The following is a 21561-nucleotide window of genomic DNA, read 5'->3' on the forward strand; positions in this document are numbered from 1 at the left end:
AGAGAGGACCAGCAATCAGTTGCTTGAGTCTATGACTTATATTAAGCATGATAATAAGGATTTTACCAGCTGAAACTGGATTTTATATATTTAAACTCTCAAATCCCTGCTAAACCCAAATGCTCCCTGCCTCTTTTATAAGACTGGAGCCTGCTAAAGACATATGTAATGTGTACATATGTAATTACTATAGAACATGTCACCTACCACAACAGCCCATACTTTAATACTTTGAAAAGGATTGTATCCTTTTTATTCAAAATTCTGTTTGAATAAGCAGAATTGCAAATACACCTAGAAATCGCTAGACTTGTTCTAGGAACTTTGAGCTGTATACAGGAGGTGTTTGTTCCTCCTGCTGGACTTTTCTGTGTGTGCACTTGAGGCTCCAGAAGACCTCACATGCAGTTAACCAGCCTCTCTCGGTCCAGCAAGATACCAGTGGAAGACGCAGCTCCTGAGCCAGCCAGAACAGGTAGTTGTACCCTGTGGCGAGCAGCATGTCGATCTCGGGGTTCTGAACCTTCCCCAGTGAGGCATGTGGCACTGGGGCTCTTCCATATCTGTGTGATCCCTTCTGTGTGCAGTACTGCCCCACCTCTGCTTGCCCTGACTCACACCAGAGCCCTGCCTGGAGAGCAGGCGGCTCTGCCATGTCTGTACCGCGTGCAACCCTCCTACTGGCTCAGGAGCCCTTACTGCATTCTTATCCTGTGGCTCTCGTGGCCCACTGCCATCAACCAGCCTGTCTTGTTCTTCCTGTCCGACCTTCTGTGGGAACTCCCTGTCTCATTCGACTTCAGAAACCATTTCTTTGTTTAATCAATCTGCAAATGAATCCCTGCCCCTCCCTGCAGCATCTTTGATGCCCATTCTTGGCACCATTCCAGGGGCTCTGCAGGGATGCAGGTTTTGGCTTCTGTCACTGGGTGCTAGTTCTTCAGTCCCCCGATCAGTTCTCCTGGTGCCTTTTGTGACTTCCCCTTGTGGCGGGCTACAGTCTATAGGGTGGCAAAGAATCAGACACGACTGAAGCAACTTGGCATGCATGCATGCTTGCCCTGCAGTTATCAGATGCTCTGACTTCTGCCTCCACTGGGACCTAAGCCTTATGCTGCACCCAGTTCCACAGAGGAGCCCGGCTCCCTGAGGCTTGGTGCCGTCTCACCTGCAGGGGAGAGCATCCAACATCACCGTCCTGTCCTGGGCTTCCTGGCAGGCAGAATTCTCACCGGGTGCTGCCCTCGCCACCGTTTCTCTTCCCAAGTGCCTCAAATGCTTCACCTGCTCAGTCAAACTGCTCTGTTTTTGCTGCATCAAACACTTAGCTGTGAAGTCTCTATCCCATAATCTGGGGATTTCCTCATCTTCCACCTGCTTGGTCTTGTTTCACTGTTTCCGAGGAGTGGCAAATTAGGCCCTAACCAGTCGTCATCCAGAAGCAAGGAACCCACGTTAGAGCCCTGAATTAAACTAAGCTATTGTTTATAGGCCTAAAACAGCCAAGGACACTGCTCAGTGACGCAGGAAAATCAGACTCTCCTTCCAGAACAGCCACCCAGCTGGGTCATGTGCTCTTGAGAAAAGCCTCAAGCCTTGCTTCTGGAGCCTTTGCTCTGCTCCCTAAGACCATGGCCTGGGGGGCAACTCCTCCAGCCCCGGAGATGGGCTGTCAGCTGTCTGGGGACCTGCCTGGCTCTCAGGATCTTCAAGGTGGCTGTGAAAGCGACAATTTTAGAAACATCCAGTTTGGACAGCTTAACCAAGTGGTCAGGCTTACTAGTGACCATCTTACATGGCAAGAACTAGTTTGGTACCACAAGCATCTGGAGGGGGAAAAAAAAACCCACGACCAGTTGGGGTTCTTTTCGGTGGTGGTTGTTTTTAAGATCCTGGAGGCCTTGGTTACCTTTAGGTACCTTAAACAAAACAAAACACCAAATTACAGTGTGCAGAGGCCACAGGCCATGCAGAGAACAGAGCATATGCTGTACAAACACTTGACGCCCTCCCCAGGGGGAGACTCATGTCCTGAGGGTCTCCCCAAGCCACAGACTGGTCCTTGTGTTCAGGGCAGGGAATCAGGCCAGGGGAGCCACGTTCTTTGCCACCCAAGAGGCTGTGGGCTGCCAGTGGTGGCTGGCAAGAGCCAAGAGAACAGGCCACCCTGTTCTTTGTGGATGGCTCCTAACCATACCTGCTCCAGTCATCCTTACAACAGCCTGGGGCCACCCAGGAAGCCAGACCAAGGGCTCCTAGAGCCCAGGCTTGGACCAATGAGGTTACAGACTCAGTATGAGATTGTGGAAGAAGATAGTAGGCAAAGAAGAGAGTAGGGAAAGAAGATGGGGCTGATAGCTCCAGGAGAATCAGCCAGACTTGAAGGGGCCAGATGGCAGGAGAAGGGGTGAGTAAAACCTCGCTCTCCAGTCTTAGGTCTGGTTCCTCGGGGTATCAAGTGCCCCAGGGGAAGGTGGACCCTGGCCCTCTGCTGGCATCTCATACTTGGTTGAGTCTCTGTCACCTCAGTAGGCTCCGTGGGCACAGGCTCTCTGGAGTGTCTGGCTGGGTGGCTACCATCTGCACAACTCCAGCTTGGAATACCCACCCCCGACACCAAACACACACATAAGCTAGAAGTTTCTACTGAGATCAGAAAACCAGTGGATAAGCAGGTCTGTGTAAGCAGACTTTCTGTAGATGGAGGGTATGACTGGGAGGAGGAGCAGTTCTGAGAGCCTGCAAGCAGCTGGGGTAACCCGGAGGCTTCGTGACCAGGCTCCTCTGTATTACCCGCGAGAATGGATTCACCCATGGCCCTCCCTGAGAGGTCCTTAGCAGGCTGACTATAAGCTTTCTCCTTAGATTGCTAGGCACTATTTCAGCCCCACTGAAGACCTCTAACTCACCCCATTCATCCCCAACAATAACTCATGGAAGTGGACACAGTCCTCTGGTTCCACATACCAGGGAAGGGAGACTGGTATGGTGGATGGATTTCTCCAGTTTGTCCAGTGGAACCAAAGTGAAAACAGAACAAAACCACAATAACACTGGATGGGGATAGATGTGGAAGTCTGGTAACAGGTTCTAACCAAGCTCTGCCAGCCCGAGCCAGCCAGCACCTAGAAAGTTCTTTGCTGAGGACGAGAGGCGGGTGCCAGGGAAGCAGATAAGAGCCTACCCAGATAGACTCTGATTCTTACCCTTCCTCACCTTTCAAGCTGGCCACATTGGATGAAAAGCTGAAGTCTTACCAAAGTACAGAGACTGCGATGATAAAGGAGCATGGGGGGAGGGTTCATGGTGTGAGTTCCCTGGGTGGGCAATTCCCTTCACCTGAGCCAAGAGGGAGCATCCCCAGAAGGGCTGCATTAGCCCCGTACCTCCAACCAACCAAAGGGAGTGCGTCAGTCAACACACTGGTCAAATCTGCCATGGTTTGCCTCGGTTAACTTCCAATCTTTTCCTCTCCCCTCCGAAGTGCCAGACCCTCCCTGCACAGGACTGAGTCCGGGTATGTGGCCGGCCGGCCGTGCATGCTGCAGCTGGGTGATCGCTGTGATTCTCGGTGTGATCTGGGCCTCTGAGACCTCCAGCTCATCCTCTCTGCTTCTCTGTGCTGTCACTCTGACTCCTGGCCCCCTCCTCACTGTGTGTCTTACCCTCAAGTCGCTCTCTGATTCAAAGATGAGCTCCCAATCAAATGCTCCTCTAATGAAAGACCTAATCACTTTATAGCATGTGTACATTCAAAGAGCCTATCCAAGACCTTCTGTTGGCCAGGGTGGGAAAGCAGTGCCTAAAGACTAGGCCAAAGCCAAGATATGGAGGTTGGGTGACCAGCCAGTTGACCTTGGCAATGGGCCCTGGCTGTTTGGGACTGCTTAGGACTGTGCAATAGAACTTGAGGTCAAAGCTGATGAAGAGGCATCTCAATGGGCCTTGAATCCAGCAAGGCAAAATAGAGTAACTTTTTATTATGTAACCCAGGGTTTCTCAAAGTGTGGTTCATGGACCACATATCAATACATCAGCATAAGCTAGAGGTGTTTGGTAAAAATGCAGATTCCTGGGCCAAATTCCAGACTGAATCAGACTCTGAAGCTTGGGCTCAAAAAGAGTATACATTTGAAACAAGCTCTTCAGATGATGCTGGTGCAAGTTTGAGAAGCCCTGCTGGATAATCGCTACAATTTGCAAATGGCCCCTGTGAGTACTCCAGCCAGTCCTGCTCAGCCAGAGACCAGAACTTGAAAACAGAGGCGGGGAAGTTACACCTTTCTGTGGATGACCCTGCAGCTGTCACCTGACGGCACACATGGGGATGAGATGAAGGGAAGGGAGGCTTGTAACGTGTGTGCATTACCCCTCCCCAGGCATCGTCCTTTCCGTGGCCCTGGCCTGTGGTCTCGGCATCTGTATTGTCCTGGCGGTATCCATTTGGCTTTTAAGAAGGAGAAAGAGGTGAGCTGGTTTGGGTTTGAAATGGGAGTGGGTGGCTCTGTGTCCATGAGAATTGATCTGTCTGGGAAGGCAGGGTGCATAATGAGGAGCTGTGCCACCCGTACCAGCTTATCCTTGGAGTGCCATCTCCAAAACACCACTGATCGAGGCCTTGGCGTGAGAGGCTGATGCTGGCAGATCGCGGTGCTCAGGGCTGGAGGTGTGTCTGCCAGCTTGGACCTTGGACAAGCTTCTTGATTTTGGAGGGGCGATCCCACGTGCCTAAACACAAGCACCAAGGCTGCTTCTTTCTAAGATCTTTTCATCTGGTTTTTCTTCTCTAAACCCAAAAAGAAAATTGAGGAAAATTTTGATTTCTCATTCACACTAATGCCCTTTGCTCATGTTCTTATTGCCTAAAATAACCTAACTTATTTTTCCTGGTATGAAAAAACATAAAAGGTTGCCAGAAACCCTATGGGAATCAGAGATCTGAGCAGCAGGGTAATGAGACCTTCATCAAAATGCAGGTCTAGTATCATCAGGTGTTGAAAGAGAACAGTTGAAAAATGAACAGTTTCCATTTTGGTTAGCAGTTATTGGGGGGCATTTCCTCCCAAGACCAATGGAACTTGAGAGAGGTTTCCAAGAGAAGGGTTTGACTTGCCTCATTCCATAGCTGAGTCAGGCTGTTCTTGCTTCTCTTTCCTCTCTGACTAACAAAATTCGTATGTTCTTGTTGCTCCAGTAGCAAAAAAGGTGCCAACAAAGGAGTCATCTACAAACCAGCCATCAAGCAGGAGACTGAGGCCCATGCCTGAGGCCCTGGAAGGCCCAGGCACGTCCAAGGGAGGACTTGGCTTTGGACGCAAACCACTGTGGCTCCCTGGACACGTGACACATCTGAGGGTTTTCTGAGTTCAGCCCACAAACACCTTAGATGCTTGGGGGGACCCTACCATTCTGCTGTCATGCCACCACCCGCAGTGGGAGTGTGGATGGGAAGAACTCGCCAAGGAGGCGGGAACTCTAAGCTGTCTGCTTCACGTGTGTGGCCTTTCAGTGGTTTGGATTCTCGGGGCACAAACTGTATTGCCTGCTGGGGCTGTTACTGGCTGGAAAACACTTTCATCCAGGGGTTCACGTGAGTGTGGTTTCAAGTGTCTGGGAATCTGCTTCTTGTCCATGCTTACAGGTGAGAACGTGCGGTCTCTGCTGAAGCTTTGTTTTTGAGGCTCCATTTCTTTCCTCGGAGAAGGGCTTGTTCAATTTCCTTCTGCTATGACAAAACCTTTAGTCTGACCTTACAATTGAGGGCTGGGGGGAGGGGGGCGGTGGTGGCCGGGGAACAGGAAGGGTCAAGGTGTCAGAGACAAAAAGAAAACAAGAAATATTCTTTGCAGTACAGTAAGCCACTTTCCAAGTCCTGTCTGTCCTTCAGATGAGATGCACTAACTAAACAGACCTTAGCGAGAGAGAAGACACATAAGATCTGGAAAAGTCTCACTTTGAAATCAGATTGGAGGGCTTTCCTTGGTTGTTCAGTGGTTAGGGTCCTCCATGAAATGCAGGAGACACGGGTTCGAGCCCTGCTCAGGGAACTAGGATCCCACATGCCTCAGGCCAGCGAAGCCTTCATGCTGCAACTACTGAGTCTTCTTGCCACACAAGGAAAGATCCTGCATGATGCGATGAAGATCCCACGTGCTACAACTAGGACCTGACACAGCCAAATAAATTAAAAAATAAATATTTTAAAAAGAAGAAAAGAAATCATATTGGAATCAGAAGTTGCACGTCAAGCTGTGAAGTGTGAGGAGGACAGAATATTAAGCCCAACGCAACCTCCTGTCAGGGGCATCATTCTGTTTTGTACTCTACAGATTTTATAAATAATCAGGCTGTTCCTTGAAAATGTGTTACTGCCTTCTCTCTCCTAGAGGAGACGTGACTTCTGAGATGACCTCAGCTGCTTTTGTACGTAGAGGAAACAGACAGAAGCAAAATGGTTGAAGACCTTTGTCTCTTTTGCCCAAATTTCATTTCTGCTGCCTTTGTGGTGAGCCTACTGTCAACCTTGAATTGGGACCTACCTACTTCTCTGACTTGAAGGATGTCAAGTCATGGCTGAATTACAATATATTTTCAAACTATGAAAACGGGAAGTTACTTGTGCAGGGGCTGGCATCGTGGTATTCATGGACCAGAAATAATGGAATGTTAACAAAGATCCTTCATGGTCTTCCCTGCCAAGTGACGAAGACAGTTTCTGAGACAACTCCTTCATTCTCCTCCCATTGACCTAAGAGCCCTGTGGATATCAGTCTGTTCCATGACTGAGAAGGAGACCCCCACCAAACTCTCCTGGCTGGAACCTTGCAGTTCACAGACAACCTTATGGTTCTCACTCTCATTGTGACAGCATGGGGTGTTCTCTTTAGCACATCTAAAGTGAGGTTTTGGAAGTGAGGTTAAAAGCATTACTATTAGCAAAGCAATGGTAGTTTGCAGTTCCCTGTCTAGGTGACAGGTTTCTTTAGCATGTCTTTTTCCCTCTCCTCCCTCTGACTCTGAGAAATCTCTCTTGTCTGCTGTCGTAACTTGTAGTGATGCTAGGCAGAGTTACAGGGGACTCGGAGACTCAGACAGTTCTTGTCTACATGAGACGCCTGACTACCCTGGAGGCTGGCACGGCATCCTGCCTTGCCATTAGCATGCCGGCCTGATGCTGATCAAATGACAGCAGGGACAACCCTCAGGACTGAGCAATGGGAATTAGATGATGCTTTCTTGGCCTCAGCCCATAACCGCCAATCAGAAGCCGACATAAACCACTCCAGAGCTGTGGGGCTGTATTTCAAAGAGCTTTCTACAGCTTTTTTTTTGACACATTCTGTGAGAGAACAGAGAAGTCATTGTACCTAGCACAGTGGCTGTTGATAAAAATGGAAAGTTACGGGGGTGGTGAAAACAGCCACATGTCTCCTGCTTCTCCCTGCTCGGCACAGCCCAGGTTCTGGGACCTCTTGGCTCAGATAAAACAAAGCCAGGGAGAGGGCGCCAAGAATCAACACCACCGCCCTCCTTGCTAATCCGCATGGGACTCCGGAGGACCCAGCCCTGCAACGGGGAAACCTTTCCTCAGGTTCTCACTCCCTCCCTGACGCCACCTGCCTCTACAGGAGAGTGGTGTGGCGGTGCTGATGATACTCTGCCTCCCACTCACCCTGGGAGGGCCTGGCGCTGTGCCCAGCACGGGTGGAGGTGAAAAAGCCAGGCCCCGGCTGGGGCAGAGACGCAGGCAAGGCTCTGGCTTCTCTGCCTCTCTGCAGTGGGAGATCTTCAGCTCCTTTGCTCTGTTTCGTTAGTGTCAAATGATGATGATAACAGTAAAAACCTGTACCTGTTTCCTTAACAGACATCCTAGGGTTCTGCTGCATTGACTATTGATCCCATTATTGGTTCCACCTTAAAGTCTCCTCCCCTTCACTCAGCTCCCTGAAGGCCTCCTACTGGCCCTTGGAAAACCCCAGGGATGGGCACCACCTTCTGTCCCTGTGGACCACTGGCTTCGATGATGGTCTGTTTAGGACTTCTGTATTTATTGTAAGAATAACTGTAATGAAGACATACAAATATGAGAAATTGTAAATAAAATGTTTTTTTCAGATCAGACTAGTTTTTGGAAGTGAAGCTAAAAGTATTACTATTGGCAAAACAATAGTACTTTGGGGTTCCCTGTCTATGGTGATAGGGAACAAGTCAGAATGAATAATGATGTCATTTGCAGCCAGGTCATAGAACCCAGCTCCAAAGGAAAACACACGGATGCCCTAAAGCATTTTACCAAGGATGCAGGCCTCCGATGTGTGCAGCCCTGGTCACACAGTCACACTTAGAGGATCTTGTATGTCTAGAGTAATCAGGGACTGACTGGCTCAGGGAGAAGGTGGTATCTGAGCCAAGCCTTGAAAAATAAGTCATATTTGAACAGATGAATATGAAAGAAGGAGCCATGGGACTTCCCTGCTGGTCCAGTGGCTAAGATTCCCCACTCCTGATGCAGGGGACCTGGGTTCGATGCCTGGTCAGGGATCTAGATCCCACATGCTGCAATTAAGAGTTCACATGCCACCACTAAAGATCCCACATGCCGCAATGAAGATGGAAGATCCTGCGTGCCACAACTAAGACCCGGCACAGCCAAACAGATGCATTTTTAAAAGTACTGAAAAAATAAAAAATAAAAAAGAGAGAAGGAGTCATTTCTAACCAAAGTGACCTGAATACAGGGAGCAGGTTGGTAGCATCTCTTGGTTGCCTGACTGTTACCTTATTTTGGACTCTTTTTGCTGTCCCCCTCCATATAATCTTTTATCTAAATCCAGATTTCACATTCTGGTTTGCTAAAGGAAGCAGTTCTATAAAGGTTACAAGTGGGCACCATCCCTGTTTGAGTTATTAAAAAAACTTTGGATTTTCACTTCAGTTGCCCTAGGACCGAGACAGGTAAACTGTTCAAAGATAACTCTGCTCCAGCAGGAGATAAAGCAGTGAGTCCAGCTTTGGAACAGAAACATTACTAACCTCTTCAGGCCCTGATGGTCTCTTCAGTTGGAACACAAGGATTCTTTGGTTCCTCCCCTTTGGCATCCTTCCTGGTGTCACAGCCATTTGCAGGGATGAGGTCAGAGGGGAGCCAGGCACACCCATTCCTTAGACTTGCTCCCATCCCACTGGGATGGGGGTAGGGATGGGGGAGGTTGGAGGAAGCACTTCCTGGAGCAAGAAACGAGCAACAGAAATTATCTCCCTTCTCTCCACTGCCTTTCTCTCCGTTCCCTGAATGCAAGGTGCATCTGGGCTGATGCTCAAAGAGGTGTGTTGATGAGAGCCATGGATGGCGAGGAGATTCAGTCCTCCTTCAGCTTGCCCATTACCTCCTCATCTAAATTCAGCTAATGGACAATCCAGGGCCCAGGGTCCAACAGAAATACAATAAAATATAGTGTGATATGTGAGATTTTAAAGTTCTAGTAGCCATGCCAAAAAAAAAAACAAACCTCCCACAAAAACCAGTGACACTTTCATAATATATTTTATGTAAACCAGTGGATTCAAAATACTATCATTTCAACATGTATTTTGATGTGAGTGATTTTCATTCATTTTTCCCTAAAGTATTTGAAATTTGGTATTTTATACTTACAGCTCATCTCCATTCAAATGCTAAATTGTCACTGAAAATTTCTGATTTATATTTAGATTTCATAAAAGTTTACAGTTGAAAAAGTGTGTTTAGGGACTTCCCTGGTGGTTCACTGGTTGAGACTTTGCCTTTCAACGCAGGGAGTGTGGGTTCAATCCCTGGTCTAGGAACTAAGATCCCACATGCCTCGTGGCCAAAATACCAAAAACATGAAACAGAAACAATATGGAAACAAAATTCAACAAAGATCTTAAAAATGGTCCACATTAAAAAAACTCAAAAAAAAAAAAAAAGCATATACACATACTCAAGTTGCTCCAACATAAAATTTTCCAAATAACTGAATCAATTATCAGCTCTTAAATTTAAATTTATTAAAATAAATGGAGTTTCTCAGTTTCAATGGCCGTGTTCCAAGCACTCAGCAGCTACACCCGGCCAGTGGCCGGTTCAGCCACTGTGCAGATATGGAACCCTGGTGCCTCTGACAGACGCTTTGGAAGGGTTAGACCTAGATGACTATCACATAAAATAAACCTGGAAGAAAGCCCTGGAAGGTGAAGATGGGGGACAGGAGACAGAGGATGGGGAAATCCAGGGAAGTGGACTGGGAGGACAGGAGAAAAGAGGGCAGGCAGGAAATCAGGCTGGGGCAAGCAGGCCAACAGACATTAGGCATGACTCTCCTCCTTTTTGCACCTCTTCCGCTTCTGGGGGTCCCCAGTCCTCCCTGCCCTGGCCACACCCCTCAGCCACACCCTGGGGTCCAGGTGCTCAACAGTGACATGGCCTAGGGTGTCCTTGCCTTTGAGGAAGGTTGGGCCATGGGCACAAGGCATCTGGTTAACTTCAGGGACCTCGCTGAAGGACCCTGGCCAGGTGCAGGACCTCTCTCCCCATTTCCTCGGAGTCCTACCATTCCCTCACGGGACAAGGTGTCTCCTCTCTTCCAAGAGGGCGGATGCCTGAAACCCATGTCTCTTGACTTGTTAGCTGTGCCCCATCCCTCACGTGAGAAGGAGTCACCTTCCTTCAAGGTGTGGGGAGAAGCTCGAGACCCACTTATAAGAAATAACAATACCTCCAGGGCTGCCTGCCAGGCAGCATAAGTGCCACCTGGGCAGTGGGGTCACCATGGCATCACCATGCACGTCCACACTGGACACAGTCCTCTGGCTCAGATCCAACAGTCGCAGGTATAGGGGAAGGCGTGAGGCCGGGACAACGCCATGGAGGAGAGTCTCCACACCCTACCAGTGCCCTTTCAGTATAGAATGACTGGACAGAAACAAGGGTCAGAGTGCTTTGTGGTACAGAATTATTCACTATAAAAAAATTATTGCAGGGCAGCATAGCATCGAGACTGCAGTCAACCAGGAACTCAGTAATGGTTCCTGGCGGTACACTTTTGAGTGGGTCAGTGCATCTTCACATCCTTATCCAACAACCCAGGGAAAGAGAAAGCCCTGCCCGATCTTATAAGGAAAATGAAATAAGGGCTGGTGCTCTGGGCTGAGTCATGCCCACAAAACTCCCGAGGTGGAGGATCTTCAATGACAGTGCAAGGTTCACCCTCCACAGCTCTAGTGACACGGAAACGCCTTCATGTAACAGAATTTACATGCTTATCACAATCATGCCACAACCTCATAAAACCCCACACGATAAAGACACTAAAGGCCTTTGTGACAACAATTTCTGGAAAGTCAACCACAACCCCCTGCCTCCAATCTGCTTTGGAATGTTAAACTCCAGCATCTGCTCAGAAAAAGTTTGATGAAGCACTACTGCTAGCAGACAAAGGAGTCAGCTTAACTCCGGGGATGTTCCCCTCACCTCTAATTCAGCGAACCAAATTTCCCAAGGACACGTTCACTGAACTTTCTCCTTTCCTAAAGCTGAACTGGAGATAAGGAATAAATACACACACACATATAAACACAGAAACATACACATATATAAATTTCATTTGTATAAAATTCTAAAAAATGCAAACTATAGTGACAGAAACCTCAGATCAGTGGTTGATTGGAGATGAGGTGGGAGATGAAGGGATTATAAGGGATATGAAAACTTGTTGAGATGATGAAAATGTCTGCTATCTTGATGGTGGTGATGGTTTCTCTACATATGTCAAGACTGCTCAAATTTTATACTTGGACTAGTGCAATTTATCTTACATAGATTATACCTCAATAAAGCCATAAAAAAGAAGAAGAACAAAACCCCCATAGAGCAAATAACATCCTGCCCCAACCTGGCATTTCCGTTCAGAGCTTATACCCCTGGTGCATCAAGAAGGAGATGCCTGGCCAGGCCTGGAGCACATCTCTGGGACTCGTCCTGCTGGCGGGAGCCCAGGAGAGAGCGTGATCTCTACTCACATGGCCACTTTGACCTCTCCACATTGTAAGTCAAAGTCATTCCTTCTGCTTGAGTTCACTCATTTCAAATATTAACTTATAATTACCTGCAATGAAGACAACAGACACAGGGCCTACGAGTTCAAGGGCACACTGAGACCTCTATAGCAACTCTGCCAACGGTGACAGAGTTGACCAGCTTCTCTGAAACAAGCAAAGACTCTTCTGGTGAGGCAGGTAACATAACCAGCTAGTTCATCTGCTGAAACTAGTGTCCCAAGCTACCTAGAGATCCAACGACAGGTCTCATGCATCTTAATTTCACTGCTTCCCAACCATGCGACACATACCCATTTGAAAAGTTTTCCTGAATATGCTACATCCTTTTCATGTAGAACAAATGTGGTCAGGAGCTCATCACTCCCTCTGAGCCACTGGGTAAAATCTGGCTTAATCTTATGTGATACAATAAGAAATAAGTACATGGTCTTTGTCTTCAGTTCCTGGCACAGAGATCCTAAATGTTATTTATAAGAAGCCCCTTTAAGCCATACCTCAGCTGATGCTGCAGAGGTGATGAAGGACTTGCCTTGTGGTCCAGAGGTTAAGAATCTGCCTGTTAGAGCAGGGGTCATGTCCAATCCCTGACCTGGAAACAGTCTACATGCTGTGGGGTAACTAAACCCATGCGCTACAACTGAGTCTGAGTCTGTGCACCATGAACACTGAAGTCCATGGACCGAAAGACTGCTTGCGACAAAAGAAGCCACCGCAATGAGAAACTTGAGCCCCACAATTAGAGAGTAGCCTCTGCTTGCTGCAACTAGAGCAAGCCCAAGTGCAGCAATGAAGACCCAGTGCAGTCAAAATTAAATAATAATTTTTGTTTTTAATTAGGTGATGAAGCTTGGAGGATGGGGGCTGGTTGCCGGAGGAAATAACCATGTGACTGGAGGGCTGCAACTTTCAACCCCAACCCTAACCCCTAGGAAGGGGAGAGTGGCTGGGAACTGAGCTCAGTCACCAATGGGGATGATTTAATCAATCTTACCTGCATAGTGGGACCTCCATAAAAACTCTCAACAATGAAGTTCAGAGTGCTGCCAAGGGCGGTGCTAGGATAGGGGTGCACCCACAGAGGACATGGAAGCTCTGCCTCTTTTCTCCATACCTTGACCTACGGACTTCTTTATCTGGCTGTTCATCTGTATCCCTCGTAATATTCTTTATGACAAACTGGCAAAAGTAAGTAAATGTTTACCTGAGTTTTGTGAGCTGTTCTAGTAAAATATCAGAGCTGAGAAGTCATGGGAACTTGCAATTTATAGACAGAGATACAGGAGACAACCTGGGACTTGCAACTGATGTCTAAAGTAGGGGCAGGCTTGTGGGATTGAGCCCGCAGCCTTTGGCATCTGCAATATCTTCAGACAGTTAATGTCAGAACTGAGTTGTTAATAAATTGTAGAACACAGTTGGTGTCCACCAAGAACTAGAGAATTGCTTGGTGTGGAGAAACCTACAGGTTTGTCAAAAGTGTTAAAAGAAAACAGTATTTTCCTTTATCTCTCTTCTCTCATTCAAAGTAACTTCCAGCTGACTCTTTCTCATATTTCCTTATTCAATAGCAAAGATTTAATGAGGAACCACTGTCTACTTTAACACAGAGTAAGTGATGGTGATTCAACCATAGTTAAGATACAGCAGTACCTGTATTCAATGATAATTGACATCACAATCTTATTTGAGGAGACAGACGGAAACCATTAACCATAATAAAGAGTTGTATGAAAAGATGCTACATGTCTTATCAACAAAAGGACTAAACAAACTGTATATCCCTAAGATGGAATACCATTCAGCAAAAAGTCACAACTTACTGATATACCCCAAAGCATGAAACTCAGGAAATTACCTTGAGGAAAGAAGTCAGATACAAAAGAGTACACTCTGTGTTATTCCATTTATATGAAGTTCAAAAGTAAAACTAATGTATGGTGACAGAGGCTGGAAACAGCCATTGCTTCTGTGGAAGCCATTGCCTCTAGGAAGCGGGGGAGGGAACCACTTGGGGAACAGTAAACACTCCACAGTTTCACTGGGGTGGTGCTTAGACAGGCGGACACAGTTTCAAGACTCATCTGATTGTACACTTCTGAGATCTGTGCATTTTTCTGTATGTACATTATTCCTGGATTTAAAATATATATATACATGAATGTTAAGAAATCACAGTGGAAAAAGTCACTTGTTTTCCTGAGTCTAATCAGGAAACACTTCACAAAGAGGGACACTTGAGCGGGACCTTGAAGGAAGAACACCATGTTTTCTGGTTGGAGCTAAAAACAAGAAAAAAGATGTGGAGGTTTGAGAGTCCCTGATACATAGTAAGCAGAGGTGTCAGGGACGTGTTTGAGAATGCCTGGGAAGAGAGGATAGGGAATGGTGGGAGGCAGGACAGTAGTTGGGATCAGAGTGTGAAAGGCCTTGTATCATATATTTTGTGATACATAAAATATCATATACTTTCTTTTTTTGATAATACATTTTTTTTCAATTTTATTTATTTGATTTTTAAAAAATCTTTTTGGCCATGCCATAAGGCATGGGGATCTTAATTCCCTGACCAGAGATCAAACCCACATCCCTGCATTGGAAGTGTAGAGTCTTAATCCACTGGACTGACAGGAAAGTCCCCATGTATACTTTCTAATAAGGACAGCAAAAAAAATCACAGAAGTGCTTAGATTACGTTTTGGCTGATTCTGTAAATAATATCTACTCATTCTTTTAAAATATAACTATTTAATTATGTAGTAAAAAAAAAAAAAAAAACTGGCTGCACGCCAAAACACAGGGGATCTTAATTTTATCAGGGATCACACCTGTTCCCCCTGCAATGGAAGGCAAAGTCTTAACCACTGAACCTCCAGGGAAATCCCCTAATTATGTATAAAGCCAAAAAGTCCCCCATAATCTTAACTCTCGAAATAGTCATAGCTAACTTTTTTTTTTTTTCCCATTCCATGTGGTTTGTGGGATCTTAGTTCCCCAGCCAGGGATGGAACTCACGTCCTCAGGAGTGAGAGCACGGAGTTCTAAGCACTGGACCACCAGGAAATTTCCACCAAAAATTTAATTTTATCTTTCCACAATTAATTTGTTTGTGTGTTAAACATTCATTTTCAAATATTTAATAAACAGATCTCACCTGCTTTAACTATTGTATTCTTGGTATCTAGCACAATGTCTGGCATATTAAAATACTAAATGGAAAAATGGTTTATACCTTGCTTTTTGTTTTCTAGCATATTCCAAATATCCTCATTCTTTTTAAATGGCTGAAAAGTGTTCTGCAATTGGAGGCAAAGCTCTATTGACAGACAGACATTACAAATTCTTTACAGTTACAAGACTATTACAAGATGCTTATGTTCCTGGATATATTTCTGGAGGATCAATTCCTAGAAAAGGAATTGCTGGCTCAAAAAATGCACATATCATGGACTCTAGAAAGATGGTACTGATAAAACTATTTGAAGGGCAGCAATGGAGATGCAGACATAGAGAACAGATCTGTGAACATGGTCGGGGAAGGAGAGGGGAGGACAAATGAAGACAGTAGCATGGAAACACACACACCAGCGTATGGAAAGCAGCCAACCAGTGGGACTTTGCTGTGTGACACAGGGAGCTCGGCCCGGTGCTCTGTGACAACCTATAGGGGTGGGATGGGGATGGGAGAGAGGTGCAAGGAGGAGGCGACATATGTATACCTGTGGCTAATTCTTATTGGTGTGTGGCAGAAACCAGCACAGTATTGTAAAGCAATTATTTTCCAATACAATTTTTTAAAGACAATAAACTCAACTAAACAATTTAAAAACACATCTCAAAATCTTATCAATATTTTATAAATATTGCTAAATTACCACCCAAAAGGATTGTACTGGTTTGTTTGCTGACAACAAGCTGTTCCAACCTTATCCTCAACAGTTCTTTATTTTATTGAGATTGACATATAGCACTGTATAAACATAAGGTATATGGCATAACGACATGACTTACATACATCATGAAAATGATTATCACAATATGTTTAATGAACATCTATTATCTCATACAGATACAAAATTAAAGAAACTGAAAAAAAAAATTGTGTGTGATGAGAACTCTTAGGATTTGCTCTCTTAACCTTCACATATAATGTATAGGAACGTTAATTATTGGAGAAGGAAATGGCAACCCACTCCAGAACTCTTGCCTGGAAAACTCCATAGACAGAGGAACCCGGAGGGCTACAGTCCATGACATCACAAGAGTCACACATGACTTAGCAACTAAAGGACCACCATCACCAATGTTATTTATCATGTTGTGCATCATATCCCTAGTAGTTATTTAACTTATAACTGAAAGTCATAGTAGTTTATGACTGCTTTATTCAATTTCCCCCTTCCCATACTCTCCACTCCTCATAACCATATATTTGATCTTTTTCCATTTGTTTGTATGTTTGTTTGTTTATTATTGTTTGTTTATTATCAAGTATAACTGACCTATAACACTATGCTAGTTCTTATGTTACATAATGTAGTGATTTGGTATTTTGGTATACTTCAAAATTATCACCACAATAAATCTAGTTACAAAGTGTCAGCATACAAAGGTACTAAAGTTATTGACTGTATTTCTCACACTGTACGTTTCATACCCATGACTCATTTATTTTGCAACTGGAAGCTTGTCCCTCTTAAATCTCTCTCACCTATTTCTTTTCTCTCCCCACCCCTTCCTCTAGTAACCACTTGTTTTGTTCTCTGTATCGATAACTGTTTGTTTTGTTTTTAAAATTTCACATATAAGTGAAATCATACAGTATTTATCTTTCCTTGCTGACATTTCACAAAGTTTAATACCCTCATGTTGTTGAAAATGGCAAGATTTCATTCTTTTTATGGCTGAGTAATATTCCATATTTTATACACACACACACACACACACACATAAATATATTGGGCTTCCCTTGTGGCTCAGCTCATGAAGAATCCGCCTGCAATGCTGGAGACCTGGGTTCGATTCCCAGTTGGGAGGGTCCCCTGGAAAAGGGAAAGGCTACCCACTCCAGTATTCTGGCCTGGAGAATTCCATGGACTATATAAGTCCATGGGGTGCAAAGAGTCGGACACGACTGGGCGACTTCCACTTCATATAAATACATATAGCACGTCTTCTTTACCCATTCACCTATCGATAGGCACACATGGACTGCTCCCGTATCTTGGCTATTATAAATGCTGCAATGAACACAGGGTGCATGTATTTTTTTTAATTAGTGTTTTTGTTTTCTTTGGATAAATACCAACGGGTGGAACTGCTGGATCATACAGTAGTCCTATTTTTAATTTTCTGAAGAACCTCCATACTGTTTTCCATAGTGACTAAATCAAATTACATTCTCATCAGCAGTCCAGAGGCTTGCCTTTTCACTGCATCCTTGCCGTCACTTGTTATTTGCAGCCTTTCTGATGATACCAGCTGACAGGTGTGAGGTGATATCTCAGTGTAGTTTTGATTTGCACCCCCTGATGATTAGTGATGTGGAGCACCTTTTCACGAGCCTGTTGGCCAACTAAATGTCTTCTCTGGAAAAATGTCTTTTCAGATCCTCTGGTTGTTTAATTGGACTGTTTGCAGGTTTTCTTTTTTTTTTTAATGTTGAGTTTTATGAGTTCCTTATATATTTTGTATTATTAACCCTTTATCAGATATATTATTTGCACATATCTTCTCCCATTCAGTAAGTGACCTTTTCATTTTGATGACAGTTTCTTCTGCTGTGCAAAAAGCTTTTCAGTTTGATATAGTCCCATTTATTTTTGCTTGTTTTCCTTGAGACATATTCAAAGAAAAGATTACTAAAACTGATACCAGAGTACTGCCTTTGTTTTCTTCTAGAAGTTCTATGGTTTTATGTGTCTGTTTTTTATGCCAATACTATAATGTTTTGACAACAACAGCTTTATAACATAACTTTTCTGGTAGAATTCTTCAGTGAAGCCTTTTAGGAATTTCTTTATGTAAACTGGAAATTCAGAGTCTTTAATACACATAGGGCATTTCTGGTCAGCTCCAATACATAAAGAGCTTGAAAGCTGTCACTCCCACACTTAGAGTAATAAAATTCTAAAAGTGAAAATCAGTATTTTTCTCACCTTCATTAGAGAAGGTTAAGGGATGTAGGCTCACCAAAAAACTAAATCTTAAGATTTAGTCTTAAGATTGTAGGACATCTCCTCTTCCACATCAACCTTACTATCAACCAACAGGGCTCCAATACAAAAACAGTGGGTTACAGTTCAAAGATCTGCAAGACATGGACTTGGAGAAGGAGCACGTGGGAGAGCCCAGGTCAAGAGGGGAGACAAAAGCAGGGGCTCTGGAAGGACCGAAAGCCTCTGGTCTCAGCACTGCGGCAGACACTAAACACTGCCCAACTCTTGCTCAGACGGACGCGAACCTTATATCAAAGGCCTATTTACTTCAGTTACCATTACCCAATACATATGTCTGGCTTGCAATCAATAATTACAAGGCACATTAAGAGGTAAGAAAAAACACAGTCTATAGAGATATAGGGATATCCAGATTTTCTAGTCCTTCTTGAGTAAGTTTTTATTTAATTAAAAAATTTTTTTTCTTTAAATTTTGGATGCACAAGCTCTTCCTTGAGGCACGAGGACTTTCTCTAGTTTCAGAGCATGGCCTCGAGAGTACGCAGGCTCAGTAGTTGAGGGAGGCAGGCTTAGACACCCTGAGGCACATGGGATCTTAGTTCCCCAACCAGGGATCAAACCCAAGCCCCCTGTACTGGAAGGTGGATTCCCAACCACTGGACCACCAGGGAAGTCCCTTGAGTGAGCTTTATTAAAATGGAATTTGTCTACTTCATTTACAATTTTAATTTATCACCTTTAAGTTCTTCATAATATTCCCTTTTTATTTAATAATGTAGATGCTGTGGTGATATCTTCACTTATTACTGATATTCATATTTTGTACCTTCTCTTTTCTCCTTATCAATCTGGACATAGTTTTACTAACTGTATTGATTTTCTCAAAGATTTTCATTTTATTGATTTCTCCACTGTTTTTCTGCTATCTGACTTACGCTATTCTTGTATGCTCTTCTCTTCTAATTTCCTTTCTTCTGCTTATTTTAGCTTTAGTTTGCTCCCCTGTCTCTAAAAACTTTTTTTGGCCTCTCACATGTGGGATCTTAGTTCCCTGACCAATGATCAAACCCACACTCCCTGCATTGGATGTGCAGAGACTTAACCACTGGACTGCCAGGGAAGTCCTTCCTCTGTAAAAGTTTTCTAAAGTAAAAGTTTAAGTTCTTATTTTTAAATATTTTAACTGATCTAATATAACATTTAATGCTGAAAAGATCACATTGCATTCTCTCTTCAGAGACTCTACTTTGGCAATTATCCCCTCTACTATATCAATTTTTCCCTTTCCACTGAATCATCCCCATCTTCTTACAAACATGCTGTTACTGTACAATATTATAGAGAAAAAAGAAAAAAAAAACAAAAAAACAGAAGAATGCCCTCTCCTGCTCCCACATCCTTCTCGGGCTATCATCCAATTCCCCTATTATAATTATATGGTTATCTGTACTCTACATGCTGTGGCTACTTCCTTATCTCCCAATCTCTATAATCCACTCCATTTAGGTATTCACCCCTACACCGAAACTACTTTTATCAAAGTCACCAGAAAATTTCATCTGTCCATATGCAAAGATCAATTCTTATTTTTAGTTAGAATTCTCATGTTAGTCATTGCTCAGCAGCATTTGACATACATCCCCCTAGCTCCCAGGCCACCATGCCCTCCTGGTTTTTCTTCTTTCCTCAGTGATCACCCCACCTCTACCTGTCAACTGGAGTGCACCCAGAGCTCAGCCCACAGTCCCACCTTTTCCTCTGATATACATCCATGACCCAGGTACCCTTCTTCATGTCTAAAACTTTAAGTATCATCTTATGTATTCAAGCTATTCGATATCATTTCCTAGTTTGTAGTGCATTTTGTAGCTGCCTTATATATTCTCTAAAAACAATGATCCTCACCATCTTGTTCTTTTCTACCCTTTTAAAGTCTCTCTCTTACACACACCCACACAATAAAGTATCTGATACAATGTTCTGTGCATGGTGAGCCTTGATTAAACACTGCAGATTCCATCTCTAATTTTGCTCAAGCACAGAAAATATGTATAGATTTACTATTAGGTAGAAAGGCAATGGCAACCCACTCCAGTATTCTTGCCTGGAGAATCCCAGGGACAGGGGAGCCTGGTGGGCTGCTGTCTATGGGGTCGCACAGAGTCGGACATGACTGAGCGACTTAGCAGCAGCAGCAGAAACAGGATTTACAGTGACCCACACTTAAGCAACAAGCACCACCTACTAATTACTGAATATTAAAGCCAGGGCTCATAATCTACTGTCATCCCTTTAGAATGTGTCAAATCCCCAATTCTTCTATGGAGGCTGAGACCATAAGCCTGGAGTGGGTCCTTCACTCAGCATTTTCAATGAGGCAAAGGTAAAATACGTAGGTCTTTCCATGGGAGGTTTCTTATGTGTTGAGGCTGGTCACAGGGAAATCCCTGTTCCAACTAAATATCAAACAAATAATAATTAAACTAGAGCCAGAATTCCAGTGCAGAAGGAACAGAGAAATTGTACATGAATCTGGGCTGTCATCTGAGGAAAGCCTACCTTTTGTCTTACAAGTTATGGTTTTGTTACTATTTTTTAAATTATTTATGTATTTATCTGGCTGCGTCGGGTGTCAGTTACGGCACTTGAGATCTTCACTGCGGCATGTGCGAGCTTTCCTTCTGGGGCACAGGATCTTTTGATTCCAGGCACAGGCACTTCCAGGCGGTGCGAGGGCTTCTCTAGTTGCAGTGCTCAGGCTCAGTAATTGCAGCAGGCAGACTTAGTAGCTCCACAGCATGTGGGATCTTAGTTCCCTGACCAGGGATCAAACCTGCATCTCCTCCATTGGAAGGCAGATTCTTAACCACTGGACCACCAGGGAAGTTAGACCAGAATCCTTGGTTCCTGAGGATACTTCACCGAATAACACAGTTAACGTAAATGTGGAGCAGCCTCATTTTAAACCAGCATCACAGGGTATCGAATTTCAGGCCCTAACAACTCTCTGTGTAACCTGTCTGATGGTGGAGGCCAAGCCCAGCCCTTTAGCCACACTGACTCCACACCAAGGGAAGGAAAAACAAAAATGACTCTACAGGCTGCTCAGGGTCACTAGGAGAAACTAAATTATACTATCCTGGTCAACCAACTGCCATCTTTAGCCAGGATTCCATGATGGTTTATAAATTTACTATTTCACAATTACTTGGGAGATTTTTTCAAGGGCATTCAGGACCTTCGAGAATTCTCCTCCACTAGGTTTATGACACCTCAAGGAATTTGCCTGCACCAAACTGCTTTTGAA

At 44.6% G+C, this 21561-nt stretch overlaps 2 protein-coding genes across 6 annotated transcripts in view; one reads left to right on the forward strand and one right to left on the reverse strand.

Moving 5' to 3' along the window:
• CA12 (carbonic anhydrase 12) overlaps positions 1-8114 on the forward strand; it is a 65710-nt gene extending 57596 nt beyond the window's left edge. Inside the window, exons 9-11 of one of the 3 annotated variants that reach the window (XM_061431061.1) lie at positions 3485-3517; positions 4380-4467; positions 5195-8114. In XM_061431061.1, the coding sequence (XP_061287045.1) occupies positions 3485-3517; positions 4380-4467; positions 5195-5267 (194 nt within the window). In that variant the 3' untranslated portion in view covers positions 5268-8114. The other 2 variants (XM_061431062.1, XM_061431063.1) reach the window with 2 other exon arrangements.
• The window catches only part of APH1B (aph-1 homolog B, gamma-secretase subunit), a 116822-nt gene that overhangs the window by 51198 nt on the left and 44063 nt on the right, over positions 1-21561 (reverse strand). The window contains exon 7 of one of the 3 annotated variants that reach the window (XM_061431096.1): positions 5486-9225. The exons of the other annotated variants lie outside the window; for them this stretch is intronic. The gene's annotated coding sequence lies outside the window, so the exon portion shown is untranslated. Of the gene's footprint in view, positions 1-5485; positions 9226-21561 lie in introns of those variants that run through there. 3 annotated transcript variants of the gene reach the window in all.

The sequence above is a fragment of the Bos javanicus genome, chromosome 10, assembly GCF_032452875.1.
Source record: "Bos javanicus breed banteng chromosome 10, ARS-OSU_banteng_1.0, whole genome shotgun sequence".
In the NCBI taxonomy this organism is placed as follows: domain Eukaryota; kingdom Metazoa; phylum Chordata; class Mammalia; order Artiodactyla; family Bovidae; genus Bos; species Bos javanicus.